This window comes from Phaethon aethereus (genome assembly GCF_964289735.1).
Source record: "Phaethon aethereus genome assembly, chromosome: 18".
Classification (NCBI taxonomy): domain Eukaryota; kingdom Metazoa; phylum Chordata; class Aves; order Phaethontiformes; family Phaethontidae; genus Phaethon; species Phaethon aethereus.
The window spans coordinates 14350743-14373247 of NC_138594.1; the positions used below are offsets into that span (position 1 = coordinate 14350743).

General features: G+C 40.4%; 1 protein-coding gene across 2 annotated transcripts; it reads right to left on the reverse strand.

Annotated features, from left to right (window-relative positions):
- Positions 1 to 736: 736 nt before the first annotated feature.
- CSNK1D (casein kinase 1 delta) lies at positions 737 to 20313 on the reverse strand (the record flags this gene model as incomplete). Of its 2 annotated transcripts, none has more annotated exons than XM_082008160.1 (9): positions 737 to 787; positions 8548 to 8687; positions 9042 to 9210; positions 9798 to 9946; positions 11539 to 11709; positions 12091 to 12319; positions 12802 to 12950; positions 14766 to 14876; positions 20238 to 20313. In XM_082008160.1, 9 exons carry the CDS (start codon positions 20311 to 20313, stop codon positions 737 to 739), a joined length of 1245 nt encoding a protein of 414 aa, XP_081864286.1. The 2 variants fall into 2 exon arrangements, with proteins under 2 accessions (XP_081864286.1, XP_081864287.1); XM_082008161.1 differs by lacking the exon at positions 737 to 787 and adding an exon at positions 2645 to 2677.
- Positions 20314 to 22505: the final 2192 nt, after the last annotated feature.

Here is a 22505-nt window from a genome sequence, read left to right on the forward strand (position 1 = left end):
ACTCTCCTGCATGGTATTTAGTTCTTCTCTTTTGTGAAAAAGAACAAGTATTAAAAATTCCTTTGTGTTACACGGGAAGTTAAGTGTGAATGAAGACAGCAAACAGCAAAGTAAAATTCTAACAGTTTTAAAAATTTCATGAGAAAACCGTCTTAGTCAGAATGTGACCATACAAATAAGTAAACAGTTTAAATAAAGTCAGATGGTTTTGATTCATTTACATGTTCCCTGCCAGACTAATTTCTTTAAACAAGAAATTTCAAGTCATTGTCTTCAGTTTAGGTTTGTTTATATTCTACATTTTTAAATCAGACAAAAGCAAGAGTTCTTTACAGAGAATTAAGCCAATAATTTTAGCAAAATGATACAAAAAACTTTCTTAAACCAAGTAAAAGATTTACAGTTACAGTAGAATAATAAAAACGGGGTAAAGTCTGCCGCCTGTGGAGGGAAAACTGAAATGGCCATCTGATAACAGGCGGTCAACTCTGTAAACCATCTTTCTTTTCCAGCCCTGTTACCACAGGGTTCTCTTAAGGTCATTGGGTTTCTGGCAAAAGCGTCCTGTAACGGCAGCTGCTGGAGTCTGTTCATGTTCCTCCAAGTGCCTTTTAAGTCACATGGAGAACTCCAATTGTAATGTTTCCGCTCTAGTTTAGGGTATTTTTGCTAGTAAAGCCATTGGTAACATAGGAGATCAGCCATGCATTATCTGCCCTCCATGGCAAAATAATTTTCATCGGTGCACAGCAGACTGGAGAACACTGGTAGTTACCCGAGCAGGAATCTACCAAAGCCAAAAAACAAGACAACATCAGCACATATCCTTCCAGTTAACATACAAGTGGCTCTCAATGTACTTTTAAATAATTAATTGCCAAAAGTAAGTGTGTGAATTTAAAATCCAATGAGCTATACAATGTTTTGCACCCACCTGTAGCTACACGAAGTTCCCTGTATTTTCCTCCTTTATTACAAGTTAACATGGAAAATTCACCCTTCCAGCCAGAGGGAGTGTTTTGAAGAAAAGTAAAGAGAGCATAAACATGCACAGAAGAAAGAACAAACCAGATGAAAAGACTACCATGTGTAGAATTAGACTCAATGAATAGTTAAGTTTGGAAAAAAAAAAAAATCCCAATATGAGGGTAAAAATTTAATTATTTTCAATGGCTTTTCACTCTTCATGGGACATTGTGTGAAAAGATACTTCATTAATTTCCATACCTTGACCTATTTTAGTAAGTGTAACATTATTTCAATAACACTTTCACTGTGAAAGTGAAAGACGACCACACATCACTGCAATTTAAGAAGCTAGAAATGTCTAAGGAGCTGAATCAGTATTCAGTATTAATTTCAGTTGTAAACAGCTGCAAATAGTAACGCATACAGTAAAAGCCAACCAATGCAGACACAACCCTGAGCAGACCAGAATCTGCATGCCTCCCGCACACAAGCTTTCCAATGCAAAGCTTTATGTTTGCCTTTTTATTATTACTTTTTATTTTTGACTAAGGTCTGGTAATTGGACTTTAAAGTGTTAAGCTGCCATTTACAGTTGAATCGTTTTAGTGTTACAAACTGTTTACAAAGCAGCTTATGCAGAGTCAGCCAAGCACACAAAGCAGGAGAAAATGGAAGAGGAATAGCAGGATTCTTCACCAACTAGAGATACAGGATTAGTGCAAACTTAGGCTTGATAGAAAAAGTGAGGCAGCAGAGAGAGTTATAAAACAGAATTTACTAGGTAACAGGAAAATCTCACAGCCTTTTTTAAATAGGAAGCAAAGCAAAGAAGCTCCTGAAATACTTAAGAAAGCATCCTTCAGCCATCAAAGTTCAGATTCTGAGTAAAACTTACTTCCCTGATGAAACCCGTTATTGCCAAAAGCAGAACAGACTAAAAAGCCAAAAGCTGCGCACAGAAAGGCAGAAACTTCTACTGCACTAGACAGTGGAAAGGAGTTCCAAACACCCAAATCCAAGAATGTCTACCTCCAAGATGCCCATGTTCAAACTATTTTCATTAGTATGCGAACATTTTCAAAATACAGATCTGAATAGATCTGAGTATTTTTAAAATGACAGCTCATAACGAACGGAGAAGAATATAAAACAGTGAAAAATGGATATGGCTGTAGTAGAACATTCCATTCACGACAAGACAGAGCCTCAATTTGAGTAATAGAGTCAATTGAGTCTCCATACAAGTGTTTTGGGTTTATGATTCTGAAGCAGATCTGTTTTTGAATAGGTGACACACTGCTGTATGAACATCCCTGGAAAAACATGTAATTCTCAAATAGCTAAAATTTAGACTTGGTTATTTTATTTTATTGTTGATGCTCGAACGGTTTTAGGGACTTTTTCAGTCACTACTTTTGTCAGTCCTGCTTAAGAGTCCAAGTGGAACAGCAGCAATAATTCAACTTTTGGAAGGACATTTACTTTCAATTTAGAGAAAAATAATGCTCCATCAAGCATCTGACCAGAAGGCACAGGTACAACTATGAGTTAATGTGAGGAGAAGAAGCAAAGTTGGATGTTTCTGAAGACTTTTTTTCCCCACCCCATCCAAAGTTTTGGTGTCTAATGAGAAGCACTCACCCAGTGCTGCCTTCCAACGAAAGGAGACGAGCAGCTACTTGCCATGGTGTTCGAAAGGAATGCTATTCTGAGGTAGGGGAAAAGACAGCAATTTGTAACAGTTCCACTGTCCCAATATATAAAGATGTCTAACAAATATCCAGCCTAAACTTGCAGTAGCAAATGTATCTTTTGAGGAGCTCCGATTTTAGACTTCGATAAGACATTTCTATCATGTTAAGAGATAAGTAAAAGGAACAAATCATTATTCCTCAAAGAAAGCTGACAGGGTCAGAAGAACAACGCAGACTATGATGCCTATTAGGATGGATATATGGTGAAAGATTTGCTCATGAGGAGATGGAAAATACAGAGGCATTGGAAGTATGTTGCTTCTTCCCTAGGGAGGCAGCACAACACTGAAGTTTTTCAATGCCAGTGCTGGCTACAGTCTTCTACAAACTGCTCCTGTCAAAGAGACTTAATCAAACATTTCTTTGTGCAGTATTCCAATCTTTTTCCAGCTACAGAGAAAATACCTCCATTACCAGTAGGAATTATGCACAGCTTTGACTGTTGGGGTGCTGAACATGCTACATTCATTAAAAAACAGAAAAACTTACTGTATACCATAAGCAGTCGGATCGAACCTTCTGTGAAAGCAAATGAAGGCTACTCACCCATAACTAGACTCTTGAGATGCAGGGATGCAGTCTGTGCAATGTGGACCAACAGAACTCATTCAAAGTAGTGTTTACTAGAATGCTCATGACCTCCTTTACTATGCTTCTTAATGTTTAAGGACTGACTACCTCAAGGAGACTTGGTGAACAATTCACTCATAGAGGTTAAGAGCAGAAGGATCTTTTAACAGCTGGTGTGATTTTCTGTCCAGCACAGATCACAACTCGTCAGTGCACAGAGATCTGCAATTTACTCTTGCTTTAGAGCTGAACACACCACCTAGAAATGAATCCAGTTTTGATGCAAAGGCAAAGGGGACAGATGATCTACCTCTTTTAGAAGTTGCTTCAGTGGCTAACTGCCTTCCCTTAGACCTCTGTTTTGCTCTTTTTTTTAAAATGTGAGTGGTTTTAATTTTAAGCAATAGGTTCTTCACCTATGTTTTCTGCACAAATGCCAGTTCCTGTTAAAATAATTGTCTCTAAAATGCTACATCAACTAACTCAAGATGACCTCTTACCTTTCAGACAAACTGAAAGACACTGATTTTAAATTCACAGAATCACAGAATCACTAGGTTGGAAAGGACCTTCAAGATCATCAAGTCCAACCATTGATCCAGCGCCACCATGTTCCCTAAACCATGTCTTGAAGCGCCACATCCACACGTTTTTTGAACACTTCCAGAGATGGCGACTCCACCACCTCCCCGGGCAGCCTGTTCCAATGCCTGACCACCCTCTCAGTGAAGAAATTTTTCCTAATATCCAATCTAAACCTCCCCTGGCGCAACTTGAGGCCATTTCCTCTTGTCCTATCACTGGTTACTTGGGAGAAGGGGCCAACACCCTTGTCGCCACAACCCCCTTTCAGGTAGTTGTAGAGAGCGATAAGGTCTCCCCTCAGCCTCCTCTTCTCCAGACTAAACAACCCCAGTTCCCTCAGCCGCTCCTCATAAGACTTGCGCTCCAGCCCCCTCACCAGCTTCGTTGCCCTTCTCTGGACACGCTCCAGCACCTCAGCATCCTTCTTGTAGTGAGGGGCCCAAAACTGAACACAGTATGCAAGCTGCGGCCTCACCAGTGCCGAGTACAGGGGCACGATCACTTCCCTACTCCTGCTGGCCACACTATTTCTGATACAGGCCAGGACGCTGTTGGCCTTCTTGGCCACCTGGACACACTGCTGGCTCATATTCAGCTGGCTGTCAACCAGCACTGCAATTCTTGCATTGTATAATCTGTTTTACCAAGCTCGATTTTTATGGTTCTTCTTTGTGTTAAAGTTTTCCTAACAATTTAAGATACTGAGAACTGAACTAGCATAATATTCCAGCATCTGTCTCATTAATGACATGAAATAACCTCTCAATTTCTGTTCATTACTGTATCATGAAATTATGCCCTTTCATTATGACATCACACTAATCTCTCCAACATTACACCTAAAGCCTCCTCAGTCATTGCTTACCATATAGTTTCCACATAAGACAATGGGCTCCACTCCACCGTAATCACGTTTTGGAGTACTGCAGTAATACGCATTTTATTTGAAAAGGCTTTACCTGACTGCTCAACGCTTACTGATGTTTATCGCTGTCAAACATCTCACAACTTGCAGGTTTTTAGCTGTTGCATTCACTTCCATATAATTGAGAAAAGTACCAAATAACGCGTGCCATAGAAGTTACATAATTTCATCAGAAACACTTGTTTCATGAACTATTTCACAGACGAGCTAGTTGTTACTCCAATAAACGCTCGCCACTGTGTGTTACAAAGTGCCAGTCTTTCTAATAAGAATGATTTAGGTAATATGTGGACAATACCTTGGAGGTGGGGAATATAAGTGACACCTATTTTGTTATCCTTACCAAATACCATTTTTCCATGAGTGTCAAATTTCTCTGAGAAGACCTATTATTTGTATTATCTACATTCCCAGCCTTAAGTTTTCAGTTTCAGTCTGAACTGATCAGAACTCATTTTGGAAAAAAGAAAGATAAAAATGTGAAGTCATCTTTAAGAACTCTACTTAAAGATAAGTAGTTTTCATTATTTCTTTGAGTAACCTCTGCATATTTCCATTGCCCAGAGTTTAACAAGCAATAGCCCCTCCTCTACATTATGAGGTGGAAATTACAGATGCAGCATTGCCATACCAAACCAAGGCATCAAACCCCGCCCCCCCCCCCCTACAAAACAACCCACCAACAACCCCCCCCCCAATTTATCAAGTTACAAATAACAGCTCTAACAAACGTCGTTCTTAACATAAGACATCTGTAGATCTGCATAACAAACTTTAAAAGCTGCTTTTTCCGAGGAGCATAGTCTAACCATTTCCTGAAAAAGGAACAGTGGTAGCATGTTTACTTAAGACTTACAAAGGAAACTAACACACTTGGAAAGGACAAACAGTTATTGTTCCTACTGTATCTCCTGATAAAAAAGTGGTATGGATGATTTTCTATATTCTTAGACCTAGCCAATCAAAATTCTCCTCAATAACCTTGCCATGTGAATTGGGTGCTTTATATCTAGTTCTTAGTCAGGAAAACCTAAAGGTAATGGAAAAGTAATGGCTTAATTGGTAATCTGGTTAACATCTAAGGATAAATTTTCATTATGGAAGAACTACGTTGATGTTATGAAGATAGCAAGAGCGTAAGCTATGAAAACTTGCAATTTGAGCCACCTTGCCTGCTACGGAATAAGCGAGAACTGGGAAAATGAAAAGCAAATTTTTCTAATGAGCTCAAGGGGTAGTGTTATAAGGTAAAGTCTTAAGTATCTCTCCTGGTTTCCAAATCTGAGAGGTCAATCGGAAGCTGTCTAAATTATACTACAGTTGCACACTGTTATTCAGTCACTATGAGTGGAGACCAGCAGTGGTTCACTGCCTTGATAAGAACTAAATGAAGACAACAGATGATGAATTATTAATTCTAACAAACTCGGAGAAGATCCCAACTAGGCTGCTATTGGGATTTTAAAGAAGTCAACCAAGTGATCCCATACTTGCAGCAAAGTGTTAAAAAGGATGGGTATGGAAATGTGCCATTAAGCCAGACTGTACTGTTGGCCCACACCACAAATTATACATCTGGATATTCAAAACAACCCACACTCCTACACAGTCTCAGAGCATTCCCATTTTACAGGCTAGGCAGAACCAAAATGAATCTGCAAACCCACCTGGATTACTCGTACCTTACAACGTTTAGAAAAGTGTCAAGCACACACCGAGCTACACGTCAGTAATGCAACAAAAAAGATATACTCTCTCTTAACATAATCAAGTAACGTCACTGCACTTATTTCTGTTACTCCCATTATTTATCTGACTGGTAAGAGAGACAAAGCATCTGAAATTTGCTCAGAATGCCAGAGACAAACTCTAGGCATACACACTTTACCAGGAAACCATCTTTACATTTGAGTAAACATTCGGAGGGAACTTGGTGTCACAGCTCACAGAACAGCCAAGGTCAGAAGGGACCCCTGGAGATCATCTAGTCCAATCCCACTACCCAAAGCGCAGTCAACCAGAGTGGGCCGCTCAGGAATATGTCCAATTAGGTTCCAAGTAATTTGGAAGAGGGAGACTCTGCAACCTCTTACGGCAACCTGTCCCAGTCCCTGCTCGCCCTCTTAGTAAAGAAGATTTTTCTTATGTCTAAATGGAATTTCATATATTTCAATTTGCGCCCACTGTCTGTTGTCCATTCACTGGGTATCACTGAGAAGAGTGTGGCGGCACCTTCTTTACATCCTTCTATTAGGTGTTTATGCATATTTACAAGATCTATAACTATGCGCAGTTCTACCCTCTTTATTTTCATACTGTTTACAAACTTCAGCCATAAAATATTTCAACTTGAGAATTTCTGGTGGCAAGAATTGTAGTTCAGTGAACAATTTAAGCTGGCAAAAATTGCCACCGAAGCCAACACAGAAAACCTCACCTATCTCCCATTCTTATCCAGTCATTTCTGCTCCTGAACCGTTCATCCCTTGTGAAAGGACAAACATCTGTGCAGCTACATGGTGAAACAATTCATTCAGCTGAAAACCAACCCCAAAAATCCCACTTCACTTTTGCTACGGCAGCATTTTTTCTCCAATGCAGTTCACCCTCAGCCTTCATTAGGGATACCCACCTGGTCTCCATCGAAAAGAGCGTTCCCTCTAGCAGTAAGATTTTATATGTAGGAACACACGCTATCCAAAATAATTAATTCTGCCAATGAAATGATGAAGCCAAAAGGAATTGAGTTAATTTTTATCAATATGCTCCATCAACAAGGAATAAAATGAGTCGATGGCAGAAATTAGGCAGTTAGAACTCCAGCAAAGTGTTGAAGCGTAATGGAAAAACCCCTAGGTGACTGTACCAGTCCTCATAACAGACTGCGCTCCCAGTAATGTTACAATATGCCTACAGTACAAGTGATTCCCCATTCTGTAGGTAAGACTGAAAGTAAGCTGTACAAAGCCAGGCCACACACTACTTAGAACAAATCTGTGTGAATACCCTGAAAAAGGAATGTTTCAGCTATAGCATAAAGAGTTAAAAACATATTTAAACATGGTTTGTCAGTCTTAAAAAGAAGCATTGCTAAAAACTCTTTGCTAAGTCACCATGACCAATGAGGATGATTTCAGTGCTGACTATGGCTATGAATCACTTTGTCTATCATTTATCTTCCTGCCATTCTGTTCAAATGAGCCTTCTGTGACCTACCCATCATCATGTATGTGGCTTCTTAACTGCTCTGAATTACAGTACTGCACTACAACATTTCTACACTTTTGTACTTTTCTGTTCTTCACCAACTATTTCTTGTCTATTCTGCACGTATATTCTCTGCTCTGTTGATTTGGAAACATGACTCACAGCTGCCTCTAACTTACTCTGCTTCCTCACTGATAACAGATGTAAGAAATTCAATGAACAAAGGAGCTAAACACACTAATTGTAGGTAAAAATCATGTGTATCTACAATGTTGCATCATCTCATACACCAATGACTCCGTATTATTTTGAGTATTTTATGCTTATTGCTGCCGAGGTAAAAAAAACCAAAAAAAAATTCTTTACAGTAGTCTACAGGCATATTGCAAACTTTCAGTTAAAACATCAAGTATTTATATGAGTCAACATCATCTGCAAAATCAGGATGAAATTACATCAATTAGCTGGTATGTTCTTTTGGCAAATGAACTTTATCAAATCACCCTCAATTTTCCATTACACAGAAATTTTTTTTACCTGCGAAGTTGACATGCGAGAGGTATCTTGTCGGCCCGTTAAGTCAGATGATGAGATATTGACTGGGGCACCGCGATGCAATCTCATACTCACTTTCCTTTCTCGTTCCATACCAGATACTGGCCGAGGAGAGGTGTTGGCTGTGAGAAAAACTGCATTAGATTTCCATAACAAGAAATGGAATTATAACATGGTCACTGGAAAAATTACACTCTCGCTGTCTGCATATAAAACTTCCACAGAGTCAAACAAGAAAAATTGAGGCGTTTGCGTCACATTCACAGAAATCTAAATAGCAATTGGCAGGTAATGAGCATATACAATTACCTTCAATCTACAGAAAAGCAAGGCGGAGACAAAATAAACAAAGAACTCAAACCCTGACCAGAGACAAATAGCACTTAGGTATCCTAACTCTAATTTTGAATTTCCAATGACCAGGAACAAACTGCAAATTAGAGTAGTCTACAAGGCGTAGGTATTTGCTGACTTACCAGCATGTGAAGTTGGGGTAAGAGGAGTAGGAGCTACATCTTGCGTTCCTCTCAGCCTGCCAGAAGCAGTGGAGGGTAATCCACGCACAGCCGGATTTCGTGTATGTCTCAATCTTTCCTCTCGTTCTCGCCTTTCACGTTCAGCATCTTCAGCTGCTCTGCTTGCACCCTACAGATCAAGACTAGTGAGCAAGTTGGGGGGATTGTTAAGCTTACAACTCTATATTTTGATAAAAATACTGCAAATAAAGAACTGGACAATCTGTGAATTGAAGTTTGTTAGGGCATTAATTATTTTGGTGAAATTTCTGGAGAACTGCCATAAATTTTGTTCATACAATTGCTGGGATAGTCTTTAAAATGCTAATGTACGCATATACGGTTATGGCAGCTGGACATGTCCTCAACAGTTGCAAGAGACCTGTGCTGAAGATCAAGGTGGGAAAAAATAATAATGCCACAACCTAGCCTGGTGACTGCTCTGGAGAACGTATCTCAGAAGCCTTGCACGTTTAAAACTCTGTAACTTCAACTTAGTTGTCATTCAACCCCCCTCTCATGGCTCCTTTATCTCCTGCCTTTCCTCATTTCCTGGTTTTTTTTTTTTTTTTTAAGACAATATTGCTCCCAGGAGGAAAAAGACAGAGACAATCTTACGGTATCAGTTAAGATACTCAAAACTGACAATGTAGTAAAAAATACCATTTAAAAAAAAAAAAAAAAAGAAAGTTTTAGAAAGCTATGTCAGCTACTCACAAATTTCAGCATGTTCCAGTCAAACACATAGTCATACGAGAACCCTTGCCGGTGGAAGAGGTTTCTGAATAACTGCCTTAGATAGGAATAGTCCGGTTTGTCATCAAAACGCAGAGAACGGCAGAAATTCAAGTATGTGGCAAATTCAGCTGTAATAAAAGAAAGCCTGTTTTCCTCCTTCAGCTTCATGTTTGCTTTTTATAATTCCAAATCACACACAAAAGAAACCCCCAAAAAACAACCACACCAGACTCAACAAATAGGGAATCTCCTAAACGTAAGAAAAAGAATAATGACCTAATACTAGAAATCTACCGAAGGCAACACTATAGCCCATCTATCAAGTGAACCCTGAAAAGGAAATTATTCGTCTCTCACAGAGTAGGCAAAGATGTCATTTGTCAACAGCAGAGAGGACCCACATTAGAGTTCTTTAACCAACAGTTTGAGGGGTGGGGGACACACAGGCAGGTTTAAAACTACAGTTGAGCAAAGAAAAGAGATTTTTTTTGCCTTTGCTTTGAATGTATTTAAACGGGACACAGAATAGCATCTCTGCTATTCAGCGACATAAAGCATCATGTCTGCTATCTCACAAAACACGCAAAAACTAAAGGACCCATATAAATTTCCCATGTAAGTCATGCTACAATTTTAGATTTCCAATAGTCTGAACACCTGTTTTTATATGGCACATGAAATACTAGTTACACAGCAAAAAAATGAATGTTGTTGCGAATTCAATGTGCCAGAGACATCATCAGTATCAAAATACCAGCTTTGGAGTTCAAGTCTTTCCGGCTGAAATATTATATTAATAATTTTCATTAAGAAAGAAATTCTAACAAACAGCATAAGAAAAGTTGATTAGTCTTCCCTGTTAATCCCAGAGGGAGAAACACAGTTAATGAATGTAAAGGAACATCAAGCGACATTTGAAACAGATTGACAACAGTAAGTTTTCATACAACCCTAACAAAACTGTATTTCTCATTATTGTACCTAGCTGCCGAAGCCAAGAGTGCGGAAAGAATAGAGACAGAACTCTTCATGAAATATCAACAATATTCTCTGATGGTACCTAATGTTAACAAGCTTTGAAACAGATTTAATTATCATTTTTCAGGGCTTAAAAATGCCTAGTTATTACTGTGGTGTAAATACCAAATTGAGAAACAGAACAGCTTTCAGGCATGATGCTAGGATATAGGAGAGTGTCTTATGCCTCTCACAGATGCTGACTGACCATCAACAGGCCAAACTAGATGAACCTGGAATGACAATTCCCAAGTGAAACAACTGGAATAGGTAACAGGTGCATCTGACTATACAATCCAATTAATCCAAGAAACAGTACCCACACGCATGAAGAACCGGGTAGTTTCTCAAAATGCTATTTTTAAGTTATCCAGCCAGCATAAGATGCATGCACACACAACACAGTGCAAATTGGACGTACCAAGCTACCCTTCGTCTCGAGGGCACCACAATGATTGTTTACTAATAGTTAAGACAAGGGATAATTAGAAATGGTCTACGATCACAAAGATCCTACTCTGGAAACCACAGTATCTTTATCACAGATATGCCCAAACATGGAGTGGGGTGGGAGGGGAAGAAAAAAAAAAAAGAAAAAGAAAACAGAGAAGTAAAAAAGACTGGTAGAATTCAGTGTAAAGAAAAAAAGAAATACCACTAAAATGTGAACATGTAGGCCTAGTGCCACAAAAGAGTAACTTACAAGGATATCCTTTACACAAAACCTCAATGGGTGTAGACATTTTCTTTTCACTGATACGTTCGTATTTCTGCCTCTTTGTTGCTGCTTTCAGTCCCTGCCAGGGGAGGGAGCCCAGGTTAAAATACATCAGTACATAGCCCAAGGACTCCAAGTCATCTCTGCGAGATTGCTCTACAACAGCATAAAAAAGTGGACTCATTAGGTTTCGTTTTCTACTGGAAAACAAAAGACTGTGCAACAAGACCGTCATAAAAATCTTTAGAAAAACAAGGATAGCTGAGAGTTACTATGCCCATGATAAACTCATCTGGTACAAGAAAAAGCCTATCACCCTTGCAGCTACTAAAAAAATGTACTAATTCCTGAGAATTACAAACTGACCGAATCCCACCCGATCAACAGATGTAAGGTCAAGCATGCTGCACTGTTCATGCCAGAAATAGGGACTGTCTTCTGTCCCTGTCTTCTGTTTCCATAAAGCAACATCTACTTGTGCTAAAATTATGTGCATCAACACTTTAAAAGTTCTGTTTACTGCTTTCCCCCTCTCACCAATTCCAAGATGAGTGTTGATGGATGCGTAACGAGCAGTTCCTGTTAAGTTTTTATTTTCACGATATGGAATATGTTGGTGTGTTCGAGCATCTCGATACTTCTTTGCTAATCCAAAGTCTATTATGTAGACAAGATTGCCTTTCTTCCCCAGGCCCATTAAGAAGTTATCTGGCTTCACGTCTCGGTGGATGAAGTTCTTAGAGTGAATATATTCAATTCGACTAATCTAAATACAGAGGAAAAAAAAAAATCGTTGAGACACGGGGCATATACCTTCTTTCTTATAAAAACACTAGCTACACTGTCTTAATAATAAAAGAGGTAAAGAAACTTTTTATTATAAAATGTAAGGGCATTAAAGGGAGCATAACTTAGAAATAAATAGAAAAACCTTCTCTCCAGCTCTTTCCCTGTGTCTATTTTACATTTGTTTCCAAAAACTTTCTTGCGGGAATTTCTTTGTCTTTGAGCAGTACAATACCTGGTTTAGAGCACAGGTCCAGTTTTTAAAAATCAAATTAAGACTTTGTAATCACTTTTGATGGGATACTCCATATTTACAGAAACAAGACTAATTCTGAGTCTTATCTTTAATGATACAGCCTATTAACCTCTAAATTACAGCAATAAAACACAGTTGGTTATGATCTCTCAAATTTTAACATCACAACATACTGCACTATCAAGATCAACAACGCCATTTCCTACCATTTGGTCAGCAAGTAATAGGACTGTCTTGAGACTAAATTTCCTTGAACAAAAATTGAAGAGATCTTCAAGACTCGGTCCTAGCAGCTCCATCACCATTACATTGTAGTCCCCTTCAGCTCCACACCACTTAATTGTAGGAATACCCACTAGAATAAAAGAAACAGTTTGTTCAGTGTAACAATTTGATTTATAGAGTTCATACACACAAATCTTCAATGCTCTTAAGATGAATTCTAAGAGGGTCATTACTGTGAATGTTCGTATTCACAGTGAAGCTTAGTATTTTATGCTACCTTCAGCCATTCCAAAATGAAAAGTTTGATAATTTCACAGCAGAATCAATATAAAATTATAGAAACTGAGGTCTAAAAATAGCCTTTTTCCTCTTCCCCAGAAACCTCCCAGTCTTTGTGCTTAGCTTGTAACTTGAGAGTATTTAGTGTTTTTCCTGGATTTGAACTGTAAGCATTTTACAAGTATTAATACTCATCTAGTCTCCAAGATGTCAATAAGGAGCAAATTGGAAGTCTGAAAATAAAGACACTGACAAACCACTAAATATTATTACTAAAGAAGGCCTTAGAAATTTATTAGTTTCAAAGCATACAAGATCACCGTAAAATACCCCTCTCTTCCATTTCAATTTGCAATGAATTTTTACCCTTGCTTCATACTCTTTTCTTTCCTCCAGTTCCACTGTATTTGCTGTTTGGTGAATCTCTACCAAAAGTAGCATTGTTCAGGAGACACATTATACATTCAGCTTTAAGAGAGCTAAAATTAGCTCCACTTTATGGAGAAACTCAGGAAAGTTATTTCACACAAAACTGCAGAATTGCTCAAATATTATGAATTAAACCTGTACGTAGATAGCCTTATTCAGAATTTCAAATGCCTTTACTTTGAGCTGATTTTATGCATTTTGCAAGTGAAGTGGTATAATTCACCCATTTTACACTCTTAGCTTTACTTGATATGCATTATTTTTTTCTGAATTCCCTTCACAGAGAAACCCCGATGGAAACTTAACCTTCTGCCACCTGCCTCCGCAGCATCCATCCTCAGAAGGAACCCACCATCACGGCCTTAGTAAGCCCATAAAGTAAGCATTTTACTCTATGAAGGCTAGTCATGTTACATGCAGGTGGCAACTGACTGAGGCAGGAATTAAAAAGTAACAATACAAATACACATTAACATCCATTTCTAGACGTATGATTACTGTATTTTGCATTTGAGATACAGTGTGAAATGTAGTCCTTATGCAAAGTATAGCCTCATTTACGAAGAATTCAAGGGACTATGAAGCAAAAGCAAAACTTAACTACACTGACTTTATGTCCCAGAACTGCATGGGAATCTTACATTTGCAGAATTTCAAAACATATGAGTGAGTTATCCAAGTAGAGTACCAAGCAGTAGCTACGAAGTTGCTTCACTCCTGTTCTCTACTACTAATGCCATTTTGTCTTAGAATTCCTACAGCAAGGAAATATTTTTAACTCAGAAGAAAGAATACTAACATATGTAACAAAAAATTAATCTGAATTTACTAAGCTTAGAATTGTGCTGCTGTAACAAGCAAGTCATGTTAAACGCTCCAGAACAGTGGTTACCATCTTTCACTGACCCATAAGAAACAAAAGTCAATGACTGTACCGCCAGATGGAACCAAACTTTGTTCCACATGGCTCAAGGTTTTCACATCTTAATATTCTGGGACCGTGCGCAACATTAGAGGATGTTAGTGGTCATCGTGAAGTTTGGTAGCTGTGGATTTGGAAGTGCTACTCTACATCACTCACCAAAGAGCTGAGGTAATGGTTCACCTACCCTGCCACCTTTCCCACCTTCTCCTTGTATGTCAAAAGAGATCTTAACCATTAAATATTTCCAGGTGGCAGATATATCAAAGACATAAACCCAGTTAAATCTCCGAAGAAGGAAAATAACTTGCTTGCCTCCACCCTGCATCATTTTGTAGATTTTACTCTCGATGTGGAGCTGAGGATGTTTGGTTTTCACACATTCCAACTTAATTGCAACCTCCTCTCCGGCCGCAATATCAGTTCCTAAAACCAGAAGAATTTAAAACATTGGTCAAAATATTCTTTAAGATGCATTTCCTTTATCAAGACTGAAACAAAACAAATATTGACAAACTACTTCTCAGTGGCAAACATTCAAAGATTATTAAGTACTTTAAGCCATGATTATTTAAAAATTCTTCTGGAGTCTTACAGATTCTTGCCAACAGACTAGCAGTTTAAGAGACAACTATTAGACACCATAGCACAGGAAGTCAAAATTGCTGCTACCCCATTAAAAAAAAAAAAAAAAAAAATTACAAGTGCATCTTCTGAGGGGTGTCTTTCCAGCTCCAGTTTGTGGTGGAAGTACTCAGAATGAATGTTTACAGGTGTGGCATGTATCCCTGCCAACCTATGAAATGCTAGGAATTCAGATCACCTCCTCTTATGCCTTGGAAACAGAGACTATAACTTCCCTAAATCTCAACATACTCCAGATGTGTTCTGACACCTTATTATTTTATCCGGTTGGAAGGCAGATTATCTAGAATCAAGAATTTGTCCTCTCAAAAAACTTTTAAATAATCTCATTAAATTCTTGTTTCAGCAATCAAGCGACTGGAAAATTGGCTTACCTGCTCACCTTCAAAGTTTAAACGTATGTAGGGAAAACCTGACATTCTTAAAAATAAACACTGAGTCAAGAAAATACATACCCTTTACAGCCAAGCAATTTAGGAACTACAGGGAAACAGGAACTGGCAAAAAGAGATGTTTGACACTTTTTAGGCATATTGTCAAGTCTCTCTACTTTCAGAATATGGCTTTATCTTATCTGCATTGCCTCATGGTTTAGGGTCACATGAAGTACATCACCTGCTGTTTGTTCTGATCTCCACTCTTAAAAGCTTAACTTGAGATCTGCTAGTTTTTGTTTGGAAAGAAACAGTAAACAATCATTTTGTACTCACTTTCTCCACAATGTTCAGGACTTCATAGACTTCTCCCTACCTCACTTTCCCTTAATTCTTTTCAGAGTTCAAGAACTCTTGCCATTCTTTGCATAGAAGTAATTTTTAATTATGCCTAATTATTCCCCATTTCACTTATTTGTACCTTTTCCAGTTTTGTAACGCCCTTTTTGACGGTCACACAAAACAAGACAGAAATGAGGGTCACACACAGAGCAAATTAAGACAGAAAAATGTAATTTTTTTCTGCTTACCTATTTTTTTCCATGTGCTTTTCTTTGACCATTAGAGAGTACTGAGCTAATGTACTCACCTAACTATTATAACTGCAAAATCTTGTTCTTGAGATTAAGGAGCTATTTCAGTGCTTTATAGCCTTTTGACTATAAAGTAAGGCTAATCAAGGCTAAGAAAGACAAGGCTAACACCCCATATCTCAAAATGGGCACAGCTCTTCACTTTGCAAGGAACTGATGGTGCATGGAATTATCTATGAGTTCATGCAAAATTATGCCCTTTGTTTTTTTTTTTTTAGGTTAATAAAAATGTCTTTTTGTGCGCATGCACACATGAGTATTAAGGCGGTGTTGCTGGTACAGTGAGCTGTTCCCAGTAAACACCAGGGTCAATATTTATTAGGCATTTCAGAATGCACCTGAAGAAAACAAACCATCTGAAGCTCACTCTTAGGTACAATAAGCACAACTCAAGGTGAACAACTGGAAGACACAAAGAAAAACAACGCTGTACATAGATCTGTCTCATATGACTCCTTTGTAACTGGCATAATAGGTGGCAGGATCCCCGACTGCTGCTTTGGTCACAAGCACAGTAGCAGCAACTGGAAACTCTTCAATATGTAATCTAAGGTTTTCACATTTTATAACTATATTATTTTGGTGGACTTTAAATGAGTTATGGTGCACATCAATCTAGAAATGTGAAAGGACAGATCAACAACACAAGGAGGAAGCCATTATCTTCTGATCTACTGCTGGCATCCCCACCCCAAACAAACAAAAATCTTGATTCTGAACCATAGAATTTGTGACCTTTCTTGCCTATCCCTACATTCAGTACCTGTTCTTCCGAACCCCACAGTAGCCAAGATCAGGGAAAGTGTGGATGGAAGACAGTATTATCTGATGGGTGATCAACAACAGACTTCTCTGATTGAAAACAGACACAAACTGTTGTCTGAGTATACTGAAAGACATGTCTCTTTATAGACCACTGCAGACTACCCTGTTTGATTAGCACAAAAAACTGCATGGGAGGATCAAGACCTTGGTATTATCGGTACCAAGTTCTACTCAACACACTGTTAAACTACTAATTGATGGACCACGGTCTTGTCCTAGTAGGTAATTTCTTGGGATAGTTGCTCTTCCCAAAAGGTCTTTATCATCTAAGATAGCCAAGATCCTTAGCCTGAACTACAAATCTGTATAAACCCTCTCCTTCAAGACAAGAGCTTTCGTATTAAAATAACGAAATTAAAATATTTGAGTCCAGCAAAACTGATGAGAGGGGACAAAAATACAAATAATTCTTCCAAGCGATCCAGTGCTTCTCCCCATGTAGGGACTTTTGTCCCCACTTAAACCCTGGGACAAAATTTCCAAAATAACTCTGTAACCACTAAAAGCTTAGTTTCCTTTAAGGAAAATGTAACAACATTCAAGAAGTAGCAAGAAACAGTATTATGAGAAGACTCAATAATTAAGAAGTGGTGACAAGCAGTATAGTAAGAAGTCACCATTTGCAAGTGAAAGCATTTTCTTTTAAACTTCAAAATTCCAATGGACTTGGAATTGCAAAATCCTCTACCATAAGGAAAGCCTTGGAAATTATTTTTATTAGTTTACAACCCATACCTAATTCTTAAGAAAAATACATACGTAATGCAAAAATCATGAAAACACAGCAACTGCAATGCCTTCGTGACTCGTATCTATTTGACCTCATGTACTGAGCAACAAAACAAATGCCTACTCTGATCCCACCCCATGCTCGCCCATTGTCTGGAGGATAACTTCAAAAGATGCAGGTACACTAAATCCCCAAATTTTATTTTCTTTAAGTTGTCGACACTCCTTTATTTACAATAGTGCCTTACATTTCAAAATCCTGTCCCACAGACCCTGCCATTCTAAGCAAGCAAAGCTGGGGCCATTCCAAATTCCAGAAGACATATTTTGAGGTATGAGGGAGACTATGAAATAGTATGAAAGAACTATGATAATAACACCAGAGCTGTCAGCTGCATATTCCAAAGAAAAGACAGAAAGTCCCTCCCCTCTACTCTGGAATATCTTCAAAACCCTTGTAGCTGCATTAAAAAAAATGAATACAGGGGGGGACTGGAAACAGGCAAAAATAATCAAATCTTCCTTTTCAAAGCATAAAACCAAGCTGGAAATCTACATTGAGGTAATCTACAAATTCACTAAGGGCTATCAGAAGGCATGTGTATTCCAAAAAAATTCATGACTTCTAAAAGAATTTAAAAAGTAATTTTAAGGCACTTATGTCCTACAGTACAGTCAGAACAACCAAGTAGAAACCTGTTTTTTTCTAAAAAATCATTTCATTATCACAAAAAGCATAGATTTTGAATGCCTCTGTTTTACCAGATAACGGTAGGCAAACCACATGGGCCTCTACAAAAGCCTTCAGTTCTTGAGAGCCAGTAATTTCCCCTGGAAAAAGAAACCCATGACATTAGCTGAACATTCCAGACATATAATTCTCTGCTAGTTACTGGCTCAGCCCTAAAAGTAAATCCACGCTGGCTACTCAGAGATAAAAAGAAAAGGTCAAACACTGAGGATGAGGAATTCTTGTGCCAAATGCAGCATGGCAGTAGTACTAATATAGAGACAACTATTATTTCCTGTGCAACTTTACTGGTGTGCACTGTACACATAAGGATAAAAGTGACGAACACAAAAATGTTTATTTTACTTACACTTTAAATTTATACTATAATATAAACTGATTTACCTGAGCAGTAGTTAAGCGCTAAAGCAGGAATTTCTCAAATAATCTCAGATTTTTCAGATTTTAACTGCTGTCTTAGTCTCCACCCAAAATCTCAATCATAGCTGATGAGGATTTTTGCACAAGCATTACCATCATCTTTCTGACAATAGACTTCAATCCTTTACACAAGCACTGCAGAGAGAAACAATCATGTTCTCTGCCTCTAGACAACCACATGCCTTCAGCTAGAAACATGGATTTTTCATCAGGCATATGAAGCAGCTTTAGCCATCAAATTATTTTGGAATGCCAGCTGTGCACTGCAACATGAAGCCCTGCCGTCTAGGAAGAAAAAACACCTTCTCATACTGTGTACACTGCCAAACATACCACACAGGTTAGCTAGTGACATTGGTTTTACTCTCCAGACATATGTAGTTAGCGTAATTTAGCCCCTGCGAGTTCCACCTCCCCCTGCTTTTTGACTTGCTTTTCTAAGTTACCACAATTTTCAAATGCAGACGACTTGTTTCTATGTGGCAGGATATAAAACTTATTTCTCTGGATTGAACCCATCTCTTATGGTTTGAGAGTTTGCAGATACAGTAAGTATTTTAAAAATACATGCTTTCAAAACTTCTTGTACCCACCACTGCTTGTCATAATCATAAGCAGTGAGCCATTATGGTAGAGAGCTACATAAACGAACAAGCAAAGACAATGCCGACCCTGCAAACTTTACAACTGCATAGAAATCGTGGGAGCAGAAGGCATTAGGGCAATATTCAAGCAAAAGGATAGCCAAACTATGATGATTCGTTTAAGGATTTGAGGTTTTTTTTTTAACTGCAACCTAGTCATCCGCAGTTGTGTGATATTTTTTTTTTTAGGCCTTGCAGGAGAAACAAACATCCCTGTGACAGCAATTTTTCTTAGTCCTCTGCAGTGATATTTAACCCTGATGCACATGTTTCTTTCCCAAAACATTTTTCTCAATGTGGCTTCTTCTTCTTTTTTTTTTTTTTTCCAAATGAGGGGATTTATACCCTTATCCCCATTTTACAGATAAGAAGATTAATGGTGCCCAAGGTCACAAGATTACAATCGGAAGAGGCAGCCAAATAATCCAGAATTCCCGATTTCCGCACTGTCCAAATTAGGACATGATGTCAACAAAATATTAAATTGCTATCGCTGCACCCCTAGCAAGGCACTTCATATCAAAGGGCATTTCTTGGACAGCAGCGCAGCCTGAGCTCCAGCCCGGATGACATGAGGTCCCGGGGTTTGCCCCCGGCCCAACCTCGCCGGCGCCTAGGAGCGGCCACGGCTGCGACAAGCGCCCGGCCCGGCCCGGCCCAGGCCAGCCCGGCCCGGCTCGGCCCCCGACGTTCTCCACAGAGCCACAGACCCGACAGGTACGTCCGTAGCCAGATATTCTCCTTACCCAGGTAGATGTCCCCGAAGGAGCCGCTCCCGATCTTCCGCCCCAGCCGGTACCGGTTCCCAACCCTCAGCTCCATGACGGCAGTTCGGCTCGTCCGCGACCCGGTTCCGTTGCTCTGCCCGCCCTGCCGGCTCGCGCTCTTCCGCCTCACAGCCCTGCGGTTCCTGATGCCATCACAGCTTTAGTCCCGCCACTCGATACTAGTGAAACAGACAGCACCGTCGTCGCAGCTCCCGGGAAGGATGGACACGGATTCCCCACAACAGACGCCCCTCACCCTCTTCGGCTCCGAGTCGCCATACTGCGTGACCTCACTTCCGTAGCAACGGGGGCGGGGCGCGCTGGCTGTGGGGACGGGCGCGATGCCTCACGTGTCCCCTGTGTCTTCCCGTGTTGGGTTCAAGCGCCGCTGTCCTCGCGCGGGCTCGTGCGGAGGAGCCGTTCGGGACGAACCAGCTGCTGCCCCATCGCACCGCTCCGCACCGCGCCGCCCCACCGGGTCCACGGGCCAGTCCTGCCCGAGCCGTTCCAGCCGTCTGCGCTGCGCCGTGAGGTGTCTGCCGGCGGGAATGCGGTCCGCAGTCTTCCAGGTGCGTGTGTCGTCGTTGTTCCCTCCGCCGTGGGTCACTGCAGTGGAGAGGTTCTCCGGCTGCGCTGGGCTCCGAGGAGTGCTCGTTTGACAGTGGGGCGTCAGAGACAGAGTCTGAGTCATGACCCCGCAAATTTCAGAGGAAAAACGTGTCATTCCTGCTGGGGAGGAGAGTTGGGATCTCCTCTGGGGCCTGCTGTGGCGTGGAGGAACCACCTACCTCTGCTACAGTGGAAGAGAAGTGGTGAGAAAATAATGTTTCTGTTTGCATGTTTTCTCGTTTTCTTGCAGCAACACCCCTTGAAAGCATAGAGATATAGAATAGTTTGGGTTGGAAGGGACCTTTCAAGGCCATCTAGTCCACCCCCCCTCCAGTGAGCAGGGACATCTTCAGCTAGATCAGGTTGCTCAGAGCCCTATCCAACCTGACCTTGAATGTTTCCAGGGATGGGGCATCAAGCCATGATGACCTTGACAGGCTGGTGGTCTTCTTATTTTGAATGATTAAAGGTTGTCTTCTCTTATGGCAAGCAGGGCACTACACTTCCAAGTGGGGAGATGGATTATGTAGCCAGCTTCTGGCATGAGTGGGGTTGGGCTGCAGATGGCAGTGGACTGTGATATAAAAGGGCTGGGAGTATTGGGAGAGGTGTGTTTGGCAGGGGTGTAGGGTGGCAGAGGGAGAGAAAGTAAAGTCACAGTAAGTTTCTAGGCAAAGAGTCTCCAAGTACCCTTCCAGTTGTTTCATGTGCTATCTTGCAAGGGGGAATTTTTCTGTGTCCTGAAAGTGAACGAGCTGTGTAAGCCTGCATCTGGGAGATACTTGCTTCCTGCCAGTAATGCTGCTGAGATGCAGGGTTTACTGGGTCATTCTGCCTGGGTGGTGTTGCAGACCCAACCGCATGGGCAGTGATTGCTGTGTTGCATGCCAAGGCCTAAGCTACAACTGCCTGTCCAGCAGGAGCTGCAGTATGCTTCTCAGAGGTAAGAAGTAGGATCTGAGCAGGAGGACCAGGCTACATGGGTATCCATGTTTTTCAGTGGAGAGTGGTTGTTAAGAGCCTGCAGTGTAAGTGCACAGGGAGGCGTGTGTCAGAGAATGCGTGCATTAGGAAGCTGGTGGGACTATCTCACCCCTCTTCACATGGGTGGCACAGGTAGTGTACTCCTCCCTGCACCATGAAGGTCTTGAGTCCTGCTGTGTAGAAAGGGGTCGAATACTAGCAAAATGTTTTATGCGTTAGGATATGGCATTGCAGAGTTTTGCTATGGAAAATGGATGTACGTGTAGATTTTGCATGGGAAGTGCTTGTAGATCATTGCAGACCCAAAACTGGAAGGGATCTTTGTACTGAACATTGAGGGGCTTTGCCTGTTTTTCTCCCTGTCACGCATGTGAACTCTGTGATTTGGCCTGCAGCTATGCTGAGATAATCGTGGTTCCCCACAGTCCCCTGTGCTGAGAAGAGGAGCTATGCTGTATATGTGCTAGGATGGAGAAAATGAGAGTAGAGTCCTCCTTGCTGTATGTATTAGGGAGTGCATTGTGCAGCCTTGGAGTTGGGGGTGTCCTGATGGACTGGGCAGAACTAGTAGCAGTACACACGAGCAGCTCAAACAAGGGCAGGCAGCCAGAGACAGGGTAGGAAGCAATGCTCTCTTGGGGTGTTGGACCATGT